General features: G+C 35.5%; 1 protein-coding gene across 5 annotated transcripts in view; it reads right to left on the reverse strand.

The window, feature by feature from the left end:
• The window catches only part of nfia (nuclear factor I/A), a 246950-nt gene that overhangs the window by 37428 nt on the left and 192697 nt on the right, over positions 1–16825 (reverse strand). For all 5 annotated transcript variants that reach the window (XM_031900900.1, XM_004913948.4, XM_002931611.5 and 2 more), the window contains 2 exons: positions 8049–8227; positions 5421–5586 (listed from right to left, as the gene is read on the reverse strand). In XM_031900900.1, coding sequence (XP_031756760.1) covers positions 5421–5586; positions 8049–8227 — 345 coding nt within the window. The remainder of the gene's footprint in view (positions 1–5420; positions 5587–8048; positions 8228–16825) is intronic.

Raw genomic sequence — 16825 nt, forward strand, 5'->3', positions numbered from 1 at the left:
AAAAACATATTGGAACTGGGGAAAATTGCTTTAACTCGCATGAAAAGAGAAATCTGAGTTTTTGAGGTCTTGACCTAACAGTTTTTTACAGTTATGTACAGCCGTATGTAACATTCTTCCCACTTTAAGAAGCAGAAATGAAATGTCTTTGTGGCCTGAATGATAAGGTCTCATTTACTAGGGGGCACAATGCAAAAAGCTGGCACAGTGCCTGATGGTTAATGGTGTACAACTGGAATACACCATATGACTTAAACCACTAAAATACACTTTAGGACTTATGTATAAAGGAGGGCCTTAACTTGGAACATCAGCTTACAAACTTGGGCAAACTAATACTAATATTTAGTAATATATTTACAAAGGCTGCATTTGTTCACAAACAATTATTTTCTCTATGGTTGAAACAGGGAAGGAGCCTCAGGTAATGAAAAGTGAATCCTTGGAAGACATCAGTGGAAATTCAGAAGAATGAGGCCTGCTAATAAAGATTAGCTAGTAATAAACTAGATCCCAAACTGTAATTGCTAGAAGCAAAGGAAAAATAGGGTTCCTTAATAAGCAGTGTGATGCTCCATTGAAGAGTGTAGTGTGTTACTAGTGCAGAAACTCAAGTGTGTAGGGTCAGAATAGAGGAGAATCCCATGAAAGTCCACCCTGAAAAGCTCATGTCTGCAATGGAATACTTCCCTTCCCTTAAGACAATAACCAAGAAACACTATAAAACAGTAAGAGATCTTCAAGGTATTAAAGAAGAAAGAAAGGTAAAAACCAAGTAAGCTTTATCAGAAAGGTCTATGTAAATACAGCCATAAACACTCACAGAAACGCTGCACTGAGTTCTCTGTAAAAAAATTAGTTGTCTCTGCTTTCCTGTGCCAGAGACACGCAGCTCTCTCCCCTCTCCTGCTCCCCACTCCCTCAAGAATGCTAAAAACTCCCTCCTCCCCTTAGGAATGTGGATCTGAGCCAATCAGCAGAAAGCTTCCTCATAGTCTTACAAACTGTGCATGTACACTGGTCTGGGTCTCGGTGCAGGAGCGAGGCATTATGGGAACTTTCTTAACACAGCTCAGCGTTTTTCCTTCCTGTTTGGCTTCTGATCATCTGAACAGATGAAATATGGGGCAACTTAAGGGCACTATTGATAAAACTGAAGGTATGCCTGCAGCTTGAGATTAACTCTTTATTAGACTTTCCTTCTCCTTTTAAAATACTGCTTACTGATTCCGATTAAGATATTCCAAAGCTATCAAATCATCTGTTTATCTGGGAAAATGTTTGCAAAAAGCATTCGAGAACGTTTAAAAAATGTTTTATGCGGGGCAACAATAATTTAAATACACCCTTGCAGCATATTGGTGAAATATAACCATTGCAGTATTAAAGCAGATAATGAATTCATATTGTAATATTTAGGCAACGTTTTTCGCAACTTGAAAGATAGTACAGTATGTAGGAAAAAAATTTTTTGCTAGAAAAAAAAATAACCGAAAAGTAAAATAGCTTTTTTGAAATCAGAACACGGTTTTTTTACTTAAACTTGAATACTAATATAGCAGACAAGGTAGTTGATAATAAAAATTAAAATAGCACCTGAACTCACATAAAAACAGAACTCTAAATATTTTTCAATAATACAATATATCTATAAGCTTTCTGCTTCCCCCCAACCTCTCTCCCTCTGTATAATTGCAAGAGTGGAAAAAATGTACTTCCATGTTGCTTCACTTTTATATCAATAATTTCAAATGGTGTAATAGTAGTATTATAGTTAGTAGTGATCTTACATTATACTATTATTATTTTCGCTAAGGCTTTGACTGCTGAGGAATGCTGATGTACCTCATTTAAACCAATATTTAGATGTGGGACAGCTGCCAAATTTGCCATTAAACTTTTGAAGATCCATTTTACGGCGATTTTTCAAATCTGGTTTTTGACCAATTTATCAGTGAATTAAATAATATCAATTCATTTTCATTTCAGTTTGACCACTGAATTTAAGTATGATTGGTAGGCACCAATTCTAGTTGCTATGGCGTGCAACTTTGTTATTGAATTCCAACCACAATGTCACAAAACCCCAGGTGTGCAGCACACTGAATTTGTATATGTCACATCCAATCAAACACAGTACAATCTGCCCTGCTGCAAGAAAACTGCCACACTCACAAATCTGGTACAATCAGATATATATATATATAGTACACAGGGAGGAGCACACCCTATAGATATGTACTCTCAGGTCCAATCTAAGCTGCAGAAATGAATATCAATTAATATAAATCTAGAATACAGACTTAATCAAGCCCTTATAACTGTGCTCATACCATCATTGTAATAAATGTGTTCACTGCTTAAAGAATGCAAGGGCCTGTCTAAGTTGATATTGTACAAAACAAGTTTTATAGGTCATATTTCTGATCAGGAGGGTCATTTTCTCACAGTGTTTTAAAGCAAATACAATTGCTAAAAACCCTCAGTTGGGCTGCCAAACTGCTGCATGTTAAAAGTGTGCATGTAACAGATTTTTAGATAAAGAAAAGAGCATTAAATCTTCTGCAGTACACAGTTCTAGCAACTTAGGCAGGGCTTTGTTCATCCTACAATGCCACCCTGTTCCTCTGTTCCTTGTATGGCTTTTAAATAAAGGAAAGTAAGTGCTGTACACTGCTAGTAGCTTAAGCAGAATTGCATTCATTCACAACGCCACCACCATACCCTATTCCCTGCATGATAGATTAAATGGGTTGTATAAGGGAGCTTTTCATTATCAGAAACCACAAAACTAAAGAAGTGATACTAAAGCCAAAAGAATACTTACTACGTTATTAAATGCATATTGTTTTTATAATGCAGCATCAGCAGAACTACAGACTGATGGTCATAGCAATCCTAAGATAAAGGCAATGGCTGCTACAAAATTTAACAGAAAAAGAACGCTTAAATACGTGATCTTTTGGCTTGCAAATAGGGTTTCCACCTGCCCAGTTTTGACCTTTCCCAGAAAGCAGGCTGTCCGGGTCAAAACTGCCTGCCCAGTTTTTCAAATTGGGAAAACCCTGCCTCTGGATCACCCGCTTCAAGGCTGGTACATTTTTTACTTTTGAAGAGAAGACTTACAAATACACACAAAAATCTGAAGATCTGCTGATGGTATGATAAAGGTACAGAGGATTCATTTTAAGAAGCACCACATAGTCAATAACCAAATAAGGTAAAATGGAAAAAGTTGCTTTTTACATGAAAAAAGTCCTGCCACTGCAATGATTTGTGTGATTATGCTGAGTGTTATATACATATACTTGTTAATCTGCAGAAATGCATTTCATATGGCAGGTTTGTGTTTTAAGGATATTTCTATAACATGTTTATTAATCATGCAGAAAACAAAATAAGCACAGCTTTCTATGTGCAACTTGCCAGAATGGATTATCTTAAAATTACTTATAACATTCTGACAGGAACTGCTAAAAAGTAACAACCAAAGCCACAGATATAGGGCTACTGAAGTCACTTGCCATTTTAGCTAGTGGGAATCAACTCAATATTTTAATCACCATTATTCAGTATTTGCACAGCATCCTTGCAAATGATCACCTCACATACCTTTACAGTTCTATAAAGTAGAAAACGTGGGCAGTATGCACACTTTGACACACTATAAGAGTTCAGGTCTGCAAAACAATTAAAAAAATGATTTTCTTCTCAGGCAGAAGCTCCACAGCATGATGTATCTTGCAAACTCTATACAAATAGCCCCATGTCTCTGTAATCATTCTTCTTCTTCTTGTTTTCCAATGCTCAAACTCTCCAAATTTAGTTCTTACTAACTTAACCTATTCATTTCAAGAGTGTATAATGTTAGATAATTATACAAATCCTGGGCTAAATATAAAGCATCCCATGCTACCCGAAGGAATGAGTGGGTGTCAGAAGGTGAGTGGCCATTATATAGGAGACTGCCATACTACAATCCGTAATGAAGATCGTGGACATGGTGATTGTGTATGCTTTGGGTGGCAATCTATCGAGACCACCCATGCTCCCAGTTTGTCTTGGAATAATGATAAAAAGTCTACTAATACAATGATTTATGCAAACAACAGTGGTCAAAAATATCACTCCAGGAAATATTTATTGATCTTTCAGTCTACCTCCATTTGCTGCAATCTTTAAATGTCATTTGTAAAAAAATGCGAGCTATGGCAGGTATGTCCCATAGATATTTTGTTTAGGTTTAATTCATGTCTTACCTATTATCATTTAGTTATAATGCCCAAACATATAACTGCTGGCACTGTGGTACAAACATTCCCATCCACTTTTACCATAATATTCAAGATATTTGTACTAGCTACAGTGATAGTAGATTCTATCATTCCCTTACTAATAGACAGATGTATTAAACCTGCACTGTGCTAAACTGAACACAATTAGATGATGTGTGGGTGCAAGACAGTTCTACTCTGTACAAAAACAAAGCTAGTGATTAACTAAATACAAAAAAACCTTGATAAACAAACAAGTATACATACTTGATAATTCTCCATAATAATTTAAGATTTCTGTCCCATGTCTGTTTCGAAATGTATTAATTGCAAACCTGGACATACCCCTATCACTAAGAGCTCTGTGTGTGTGTTGTACCTGCAGGGGCCCAGTGGCGCATCACATGGATTGAATGCAATTCTTTGTTGTGTAGCTCATATCCTGCATGACATCTTACCAGGTGCATGTAGTGCCTATTTGCACTTAAAAATTTCTGCCAAAAATTTTGCGACAGATGTAATTATTCTAGACTTATGGTAAACAATACAGAATCACTGGTAATAATATGCCAACCTACATTGATTTTTTTGCACTTTGCTTTACGGATTGAACCTTTTCCATGGCTTTTCATACTATATTTACTTAAATCACATTTTAAGTTCTACTTGGGGAGGTATTATCCTGCAAGTTTAACCTTCCGTCGCAGTGCTGATAAAATTCAGACTGCACTATTTGGATGCAGGGAATATGAAAGCTTTTGTTTCTTTGGAGGCTGCTAAATAAATGATGTGCAATGAGCCATATAAAGTTAAGCTTAAACTTGAGTAAGAAGGCTTGTAGCAGAGAAGAACCACAACGGACCTCAGTATTTCTGGAACAATTTCACCATTTTGACTACCAGTTTTCTTTACACAAACTCTGCAAGTTGTTATGGGTAGAATTTCACTCAGCTGAGATTATGTATTTATTTTTAAATCACAAACATGATTTGTACAGAGGTTTAATGTACTCTGAGCATGTTCAACCCACTGCAGGTACTCACAACAAAAATATGTGGTTTAAAGAAAAAGCAAACAGGAGAGCTAAAACCTTTTGTAAAGGCAGATGATGTTGGTAGATGATGTATTGTTCCTGTGCATACTCACTTGGTGATGTGGGAGAGGCAGCTCCTCCTTCTGTAGATGTAGTTGGAGGCTTTGTGTCTGGCACAGGCAGAGGCACAGGCCTAGCCATTGGTGGCGGAGGAGGTGGTGGCAACATTGGAGTAGGAAGGAATGGATTGTGCACCTTGCCTTGGCTGCTACCATTAGGCTATCAAACAAAAAACATAAGTTCTAATTAATCTTCTGGTGTAATACTCTACCAGGGTACCTGAAAATAAATATCAGCTAAAGCAATCATGTTTGCTATTAAATAGCAGAAAGAAAGTGTGACCTGCTCCTTGCCTGCTATGGGTTACAAGACCTATACTATTGTGCAAGTGTTGTTACAGCCGTCATGAAAAGCATGAAAAGCTATGCTAGAAATAGACAAATCATAATACAAGTTTCTAACACGTTTCTAAACTTTTTCTGCCATAGGTCCAACTGATGGTCTGCATTTTAAGTGCTGCACTCTTATACTGTACAAGCATGTACAAGAAAAAATTTCACTTTTGCTTTGTGTAACTTGGATTTTTTGCCACACAGGAACAGTTGTTATTTTCTTTCACATTTAATTTATGCTGGAAGGCTTTCGATTCTTGCACTCTGAGAGTATCAGTCCTGACAGCAACCAACAAATTGATCTTTGGTTGACAGTCTATTACTATGAGGAGCAAAAGAGAGAGACGGCAAACAAAGCAAACAATATAAAGACCATATCTTTGCAAAAGGAATGAAAAAATCTCTTTTCTAGAGGCTTTTTAGTACATAATATGGAAACTTCAGTTTTGCCCTTCAACTACTCAAAAGTAAATCCAGTAACATCTAAAATAATACTGCACTTAGCTAGGAAAGAATAGATTTAGAAATAGAAAAAGGCTTTCTGTAGACTCTCTGGCTATGATCATTTGCTATGTAAACAATATTCTTAATACAAAATAATCACCCTTAAATTCTGTCAATGGAATATTCTATTTGTGTTCTATGTACAGAGAAGCCAAAGGCAGTTTGAAGCAGCAATGTCCATTGTGTGCCTAAATTGTAAGAGTACTGTTGTACAACTATGTTGTATATACATGAAAAGTTCATTACAATATAGGGCTATCCATTATGGCTCATGCTATTAACTAGTTTTTCCCTGAAAAATGTGTAAAACGACAAACAATTTGCAAAATGCATTGCAGTAAATAGGCAACTTTTTTTTACCTGCAACAAATTTTTACACGCGTGACTTTTTTTTGTCACTGGACACTTTTTTCTCACTGAAAATGTATTTGAGTCAATGGGTGTTTTTCTCATTCCAAATGCATTTAATTCAATGACCATTTTTTTTTTACAGCAACTTTTTTGTCTCAGCGACATTTTTGTCTTGTGACTTTTTGTCTAGGCAAATTTAATTTTTGCCACAGTTTTGTGAAAAAAATTGCTAATGGAGAAATGCGGAATTTCACTGTGAATCCATGCCTGTCGAAAAAAATTTGCTCATTACTAATGTTAATCAGAATTTTTCTTATTCTAGTGTCCATCTCATTATATGTTAAGTCTCTTTCATGTACTGTTTGCAGCAGATTCCTACTAGAAAACCTCACTGAGACTGCAGTTGACGTGAACTATTTTTTTTTTTTTCATTTTTAAAGTTCATGATTCAGGTTTGTGGCTAATTTAGCCCTCACCACACACAAAGGCACACATTATTTGAGGATAAGTGCTCAATTATGTTGTTTCTAAATTTGCTAACATTTTTTTAATAAGAAATCATCTCAATGTAGAGAAAAGTACTAAAAGCCATATAGCTTGTGAAGCTTTAACCGTGCATACAGATTAGCAGACAGGATAAATAAGACAGAGAAGGAATGATACTTGTGGTATATAAAGTTCAAGTTGTGGTCAACTTGAACTTAAGGACCTTGTGTCTTAGTATAAATAACATTACAGACCCAGAACATCTGTCTTTCGACAAGCTGGTAAATATCATTTAGCAAAAGCTAACTCATTTGGTGCCTTCACATTGCTTAGTAGGTCAGTATGTGTCTGTTCACTTATGCATGGGCTTATTCACAATTATAGGTCAAAAGGTTGCAGACAGTTTTTATTAAGGATACTTGTTGCATTAAACAGTAATCTAAACTGTGATACATAAGCAGATAACTTCTTTATAATGGTAACTCCACAATATTATTTATTTATTTAGCAATTTTAATAACCTGAAAATATATGCTTGATAGGGGCTTTTGTATGTCATAGCTGGACCTGTTCTGAGTTGAACCTGTTTCATTTTGTGTTACTTTTGTACTTTCTGTACATTTTGTATGTATTTTTGTATGTATTCATTGTATGTATTTTTGTATGTTTTTTTGTTAGTCTTATAATTCTACCTCTATCCAGCCTACAAATGAAAATGCTATCTGGCTGTCACCAAAATACAAACTGACTATAATGCTTCAATGCTATTGCTTATTATTCTAACCAAGTCTAATTGTGGACAAGAACTACCACCTCTCTCTTTACATAAAGCCAAATTAATTCTTGTTCTTTTTAAACTTCAGTTATCAGATAAAAATGTGACACCATGCAATTAGAACCACAAGGGTAGGTTTCATACACTTGAAGTAGAAAAAACTGTTTCCTTACATTTAGGAACCCCACCTGTCCAGCCTGCTGACCCGCGTCCGGGCAGACAAGTTGGACAAACTCTTTCAGAGTCTCCTGCGGATGATAGCGGATTGCTGGGTGTGAGAAGTATGGCCCAGGCTGCTGGATAATAGGCGATGTTGGAAAATGAAGAGTTGATGGAGTTGCATGTGGACTTGCTAAAAGAAAAAAAATACAAAAAGACAAATGAGTTTCTGTTAGTGGTTGTTATGGCACATAATAAGTTCAAGCAAAGGTCTAAAGAGTCTACTCTAAACAATAATTGCATTTCAATCATAAGAAGGCCATCAATTATTTTAGTGTTTAAAATGAAAGATCCTTTTGAAAGAAAAGTATACGTTGTGGCCCAGATTCCTGTTCCTTGTTTTGCATTCAGATTAAAATCATTTCTATAACTATCTTCATTCAACTCTTCTCTACGCACAAGAAAGGTCAGCAATAAGCCTGTACACTGTGCCACATTAATGTCTTAAGGGTACATTGACATTCAAGAACTCAATTATTTATAAACAGAGGCTACAACTGCAATTTGTAGATGAAAATGGGCAGTTTTCTTTTTTCCTGGGCATGCCCCACTGTTCAGGAGCCACTGACCTAAATGAACAAACCTTGCTTTTTGTTTGAGATAATAATATTTGGATTAAGGTCTTAACCGGGTAAATTCATGTAAAAGTATACTTTCTATATCTTTGCAACTAATCTCTATATATTGTTTCTTTTTTTATTATGCCTTTGCATTGTGGCATTCCAGACTTGTACCCTTGTCAGCTACTCTGTCCTAATAAGGAACCTGGTGTGCCCAGAAGCTTAGACACAACGTCAGGGACTTTAATGGTAAGACTGTTATTTGCTCAGTGTAGTTTACTTTTTATATTATTTGTACAAATAAACTGTTAATAAGAGCTTTCAATAAAGAATGCAAAGGTATGTATTACAGGTTAAGTTAAGGTGTGATTTCCTCAGCACGCTATATAAGAAGAAGGGGCCTTAACACATCTTTCTCTTAGCAGTATGGCAGTATGGGAAGATTTGGGTTCAGAAACATTTGTCAGAATAAGTTCATTGGTCAGTGTTCAGTAAAAGCTATTAAAAGATAAGAATTAAAATACATATGGAATGATCATATAAAAGTACAATATACATAACACATATGGAATAAATTTAGAGTACAGAATTAAGATTACAAATGTAAAATAGAGGTAAAATATAATGAGGCAAAGAATCATGGGTAAAACATCTGCAATATTAAACACAGAGAATAAAAGTTTCATTTACTGTTGCAGCTGAGAATGTGGTTTGCCAAAACTGGAAGCAATCATACTGACACCATTCATTAAGGTAGTTGCGTGTATTAGTGCCATTGCGCCCACACAGTTTATCAATAAATTACACAAAAGGCCATTTGAACCTTGGGGTAATTCCCACCAAACATATGCTTAAAGAATGATGTGTAGACATTGTTTTTATGTCAAGTGCTGGGCATGATAATTGCCTCTTCTTTGTAAAAATGTACAGCCACAATTGTTTGCATTGTAATGCATCAGACACAATTGCACCAAGCAAAAATCCATGCTTGGCCACAATTATGGCAGAATTACACTGTATTAAGCATAAAACACAGGTTGAATTGACTCTTGCATTGTAAATACCCCCTTACATGTTTTGAAAATTGCCACTTACCACAATGCTATTTTTCTTCCAAAAATGCAAAAGATAAACCGCCAAAAAAAAAAACTTCCTATATTTTGCATATAAACAATACATATTTGGCATTATTATAATATGATTAATAACTGAAGGGAGAAGTTCCTACAGAAGTGCAATTTTCTATGAATTATACATGCATCAACACGAAACTCTAATTTCAAATGTTAAACCATTTCCATATGTTCTATTTAGACTGATTGTTAACTGCTATTAATTAGAAGACCGTCATTAATGATTATTTCAGACTTTATCCCCAGATGCACAATTTTCTTTTGCTCCAAATATGAAGAGAAAAATTGATATCCATAGCATAATACATGTTGGGACTGAAGCCCCATCCTATTCCTTTGCTTGCTTTACACTAGTACTTTACTTAACACGTGTTAGGTCAAATTACACAACAGTGATTATCCTCTCTATCTGCTCAATGTATTTGTTATTTCCATTGACCATATTAGCGTACTAATTGGCAGCGCCACCATTCCCACTGATGTAAATTGCTTTCAAACATCATATAACAGCTGTGTTTATCGGAAATATGAAGAGTGACTCTTTAATAAGGAAGGTGGGCAATCTGCCAAGATCTTGAAGCGATTTTGCACCCTAGTGCATAATGTAAGATATAAGCAAAGAAAACTAAACAATCATTTCTAGCTCATCAAATAGTACAATCAAAGCAGTTACTTAAAAAGTCAGTAGCTATTTCTCTACCTGCGGGGAATACCTTAATGGCATCCATTAGTTGGGAATACTAGCAGATTAAATAGCAAAACAAAAAAAATTATGCTTTCTCTATATATTATACATAAGGGTATAGCTCTCTTAAAGAATGCAACAGCAGCAAGCCACTAGAGAATCAAAAAGTTCTACTGGTTCTCATTAAGTTGGTGTAAAATTTGTGGTACAGGTATGGGACCTGATATCTAGACTGCTCGGGACATGGGGTTTTTCACATAAGAGGTCTTTCTATAATTTGCATTTCCATACATTTATTATGCTGTGTATATGTGAATGCCAGATTTATGCTGTTATCTTATGTAAGTTCCCGGTGAAACAAGAAATGTGTAAAAAAAAATTATGCAATTTTTATACAGTGAAGCCTGGCGATAGGCGGAGACTTTGTCACCACTTTTTACACAGAATCATAGATAGGCCCCCAAGTCTGCTAAAAAATGATTAAAACCATAGGATTGTTTTGCTTTCAATAATAATCCACTACATCTTAGTTTGGATCAAGTACTGTTTAATTATTATAGAAAAAAAGGAAATCATTTTTTTAAATTGTATGCTTAATGAAGTCTAAGGGAGATGACCTTCCAAACCCTTCATTAATGTCATGTTAGCTCAAACTTGTGGCTCATTAAAGGAACAGTAACACTAAAAAATGAAAGAACTTTAAAGTAATAAAAATATAATGCACTGTTGCCCTGCACTGGTAAAACTGGTGTGTTTGCTACAGTAACACTACTATAATTTATATAATAAGCTGCTGTGTAGCCACGGGGGCAGCCATTCAAGCTGGAAAAAAGGAGAAAAGGCACAGGTTACATAGCAGATAACAGATAAGTTCTGTAGAATACAATAGTGTTTTATCTGTTATCTGCTAAGTGCCTGTGCCTTTTCTGCTTTGAATGACTGCCTCCATGGCTTCACAGCAGCTTATTTATATAAATTATAGTAGACTTTCTGAAGTAAACACACAACTTTTACCAGTGCAGGGCAGCAGCACATTATATTTTAGTTACTTTTATACACTTTCATTTTTTGGTGTTACTGTTCCTTTAACACCTCAGACTGACAATGGCAGAATCTGCATAATGTGCAGAAGCTTCTGTGGGCATGGATATTTTTCATAGTATCCTGAGATGAAAATAATTAAATAGATAAGAGTGAAGGTCCTAGCTCATTTTGTATATAGTTTTGCTGCTCAGATCTCTCCACAGTAGTCTTAGATGGAGAGGGAACTGTCTGGTCTGCAGTGCTTTTCAGGATATTCTTGTTTTAGTGACATGTGTCAGATGAAAGGCATGAAACCACTGTAGGACTGGTTGTTTTCAAAAACCTCAGTATCAGTATCCTTAACAAAAGCCCATTATTAGTTGGGTGAGGGTAGATGTATAATGACAATTTGGCTTTAAAGTGACACTGGCAGGCAGTAGTCAGTGAATGCTTGGGTGTCAGGAAGAGGATCTTGTGAATGTAAAATGTATTTGTATAATTTGTACAAAAAATTGTACATAAGAATTCGTACATAACAAATAGTACTGCTGACAGTATATTTGTTTAAGCTTTTGAGCTTTGTGATCAGGAGTGCTCCAAATAAGGAAAGAAAAGTTCACTAAACATACTCAAGTTTACAAAAAGGATGAGTGATTGATTCAAGTTAAAATGATTACAACATATTATTATCCTTAATTTATATAGTGCCAACATATTTCACTGCACTTCAAAAAACCTACATAATTCACATCATCCCAACCCCAATGGAGATATCATATAAGGTCCCTCTCACATACATACACTATGATGAATTTTATATGGAGTCAATGAAAAGTCTTGTATGTGTGAAAAGAAACCAGAGCACCCAGAAGAAACACACACAAGTCCCTTTCAGATAGTGGAATCAAACTAAAGACCCTTGCACCATGGTTGTGTTTAAATAAACATAGTATGCTATAAATTTCCAGATATGTAACTTTTGAATCGGTTTTAATTTTTATCTTGTTTTTACTATTGTTCTTACTTTTCTGCCCCTCTCCACCTTTAGTAATGAAAATACCTGACAACCAATTCAAATATCTTCTGAGTGACTCTAGCAGCCAAAGGAAGATTTATTTGCAAAATACAAACAAATTCAGAACAAAACATTAATTAATTCAAAACATACAAAAGATGAAGACATTTAGTACAACATATAAACATCTAAACTATAACTATATACATCATACTAAAGCAACAAAGTAAAACCTTAATTTTACGTACCCCAAATCTATGTTTTCCTGCATTTTATACAATTTTTTGGGTTCCCTTAAAAAAAGTAAAATGGGGGTTCACTTATAAACACTTTGCTGTCTTGCAAGAGGTAAATAAGCATTTGAGTTCATATACTGGCTAATCTAGCTTTTATTTAATAAAGGCTCAGATAATAACCAGATATTCTTTAGATGAGTGACACTTTATTGGTTTATTTTTTTCACACACTTAAGACCTTTAGCAGGTTATGCAAAGGCATGAGTGTTGCTCAAACAAATCTTTATCATAGAAACACAGTAACACAATTCAGCCATGCAGCCTTTTTAAGTGTTTGTAGCAGTTCTGCCAAATTAACTCAGCATGATGTCTCTCACATCTATCTGCCTGCAAATTATTACTGCAATACAACTTTTAGTTATATGTTACTCTACTAATTACTGATGCGTTTTGCAAAGGGAAGCTGGGTAATCACTGCCCTTTATAAGCCATTCTCAGCATGAGGTTATACAGTTAATTTTAAATAGTACTAACCCTGGCTCTCTATTTACAGATAAATGGGCAGAGCAATCTTTCTTTATATGTTTTCTAGGTTCTTGAAAACTCTCCTCAATAAAGATAAGACAAAGTTCTAATTACATGGTTTTTGACTTTTGTTTAATTGTAGATTTAATAGACTGCCTGCTTTCCCAGGCAGCTCTGCAATAACAATTAACAGGATAGTACTATGGCAATTAATTTAAAAAATACTAGGTTATTATTTAGCCCAAGTTAACATATATTGGCAATGAGACTTCATTATGCATACTTTTTGTGTATGTTTTTTAGATTTGTAAAAATCACATACATAATTTTCAGAAAAGAAACAAAATCATTTATAGGTGATGAGTCTTTTAGATATTCTGAACAGTGTTTTTCAAAACCATACCATTGTTATCCAACTGGGTGTTTTGGTTAACATATTTGGTTTCAGGACTGACAATGGCCTGAGTGCTTGTGATTAATTCCATACCTCCCAACTATCCCGATTTTTGCAGGACAGTCCCTCTTTTACCAGCTCAACCTGCAGTCCCAGATTCTTACTGAAAAGTCCCTCATTTCACTTTGATCTCTTGCAACAGAATGCCAAAAAAGATACAAATATTTCTCAAAGGTAATTAAAAAGTAGCTTTTGTCAGAGAGCCCAGAAATCTTAACAAGCTTCACCTGCACTTAGAAACATTGTTTCTCAGACTTAATTAAATAAGTGGGCTTTTGGCAGAGAGCCCAGAAAGTTAACAAGCCACACCTGCTCTTAGATACAATTGTAACTAATAAGCTAAACAGGTCTTTTGGTGGAACTGAGACTTGCAGCAAAATGGGCAATTTCACCTGCATTAGCAAAACTGTAATAACACATAAAATGCCCTTAAAACCCCCAGAAATGTGTTTAAACTTTAAAGGAGAAGGGAAGGTAAAAACAAAGTATCAGAAAGATCTATGTAAATACAGCCATAATCATTTACAGTAATGCTGCCCTGAGTCCTCTATCAAAAGTAACACAGGATTTCTTGTCTCTTTTTTTGTAAACATGATGTTCCAGTGTCTGACTTTCTCTCTCAGAAACATCCTTAATTCCTGTGGCCAGAGTCTGTACGGTTCTCTTCTCTCTCCCCTCTCCTGCTCCCCCCTCTCACAAGAATGCTAAGAACTCGCTTCCCCCCTCTTAGGAATGTGTGATCTGAGCTATAATGGCTAGACTGCAAGCAGAAAGCTACTTAAAATGGCAGCTGCTATCTAAAGCAAAGAAAGCTTCTAAAGCTGTTACTCAGGTATGGTAATGGTTTCTGCAGAATAAATATATTGTTCTAGGTAGCACTAATGTGGCAAATCTATTGGCAGTAAAATGCCAAAATGACTTCCCTTCTCCTTTAAATAACCTGCCAAATTTAGTAAAATGGGAGTGGTATTTAGGGGGTGTGGTTGCAAAAAGGGGCACGGTCAAGAAATTTTTGCCACGCTACAAGCACCATTTCTTTTTGTCCCTCTTTCATTTTTCAAATGTTGGGAGTTATAATTCACTATGATAGCAATGTCTTGTTTCACAAGCACTACAGTGTTAAAAGACATTTTGCAATTGCTTTTTTTTTTTTTTTCTTGCTTCATATTCACTAATTGTTACCTGCTCAAGGAGAATGAATGAGTCTGCAGGAACTCAAAATACAAGTATTAGTAATTCATAGCAGCCAAGCAGATGCTTTGCTTGAATATGTCTTAAGGTGGCAAAACATGGTCAACAACTTCCAAACCAGGTCAACAACTTTTATTGCCCGTGGCCGTGTATGGCCACTTGGTCCTTCCAGACAAAGTCAGAAGCTAATAGGACTTTGTATGGGGCCAGCCCAACTGATATAGTCATTGAAAAATGAGCAGCTATCCTCCAGGCAGGTTTGATTTTTCCCATCAAGAAGGGCCAAATGATCAGATCAGCCTTAAATTGCCTACCTCAAGGCAGGCAAATTGGTGAGAGATCTGCTCATTTGACAACTTTGGAAGCTGTATGGGCTGTTTTATTGCAGCTGGCTGAGAGAGCTAATTACTGAACGTGTGATAGGAAGTATGCTTGTAATAGAAATAAAGAAAAAGAAGACATAGATAAGAAGAACAGGCTTGCACACCGGCAACAGAGTGTGTGTATAAAAAGTTGAACAACAAATGAAGATGCAGAGACAACATACTCCTTTGACAGGTAAAGTTTTGCTCAGTCCCAGGTATAACACACATAAATTATAAATATACTACAGTTAATGGAAATTTTTATGGAACTCATGCATCACACATCAGAAGTCTACCTTTAACATAAAATAGTTGCATTTATATTTTTCTGCTACTTGCCAAATTCCAAAAGCTAAATTAACTTGTGCATATGTTCTACATTTTTATGATGCCTTTTATTGTTATAACCAAAAAATATTCCTTTTTACTTTCAATTTATTGGTTGGTTGTGGGGCTATGACATCAATAAAGGTTTTCCTACCACTTCAGAACATTAAATTTTACAAGAAGCTCTCGTTAACTATTGGCTTAACTATGAAAGATTCTGCTGAAGCAGCTAAAAAACACTGGCTAATAATTCACCTCTAAGACCAATAAGTTTTCAGCTACATTCTATAACCATATAGATGCACAAGGCAGCTGAAAGGATGCATTTTAAAATTCCAGGTGTTTACTGTGTAAAGATGCGCAAGGACTAGGCAAGAAGAATTAGATGGAATTGGATGGAGGGAGGCCTATGTTTAAACTGCAAAAGGAGGACATAGTTCAAGTACTGTCAACATAAATTAGACAAGGAATGCACAACTTTTTTCGAATTTAAGAGAAGCCTGTAGAAGAAGCATATGAAGTTTAGTTGAGTTCATTTGACAGATATACATATTTTGAGGGACATATGTGGATCAAATACACTATTTGTAATTTGTCAACCCTCATATATGAAGAATTTAATTTATACACAGCAAAGATAAAACAACATATAAGCACATTTGGGTATTTCATGTGGTTTCAGTGAAGCAATCTTCATCATATATAGTATATAATTAAAAAGTTATGCTTTTAAAAAGTAGAAATAGGTAATAAGCACTGTATATATACATACAGACGGAATTTAATATTTAATCTCTTAGACAATGATGAACTCTGTTAGAGATCAGAGCTTTACAGAACTGACAGGAGATTTGCCTGCAGATCTGCTGTACTAGCTCTGAATCACAAGCAGAGCTTGTCAGGCACTTCCAAAGCACTATGCAGACATAGGGAGACATGGGTGCATAGCGCCCCATTCACTCTGAGTAAGACTGTGTAAATAAATAGATGCAGAAGAAAAAGAACAGGCTTTGCCATGTTCTGAAAGGGTTAAAAACATCAATTGTACATAATCTGGTATCTCATATTTAAAGGAGAACTAACCCTAAAAATGAATATGGCTCAAAATGCCATATTTTATACATTGAACTTACTGCAAAAGCCTAAAGTTTCAGCATCTCAATAGCGCCAATGATCCAGTTGTCACAGAAGCTCCCCATCTTGGAAAGTGTCTGTGA

The sequence above is a fragment of the Xenopus tropicalis genome, chromosome 4 (genome assembly GCF_000004195.4).
Source record: "Xenopus tropicalis strain Nigerian chromosome 4, UCB_Xtro_10.0, whole genome shotgun sequence".
Lineage (NCBI taxonomy): Eukaryota > Metazoa > Chordata > Amphibia > Anura > Pipidae > Xenopus > Xenopus tropicalis.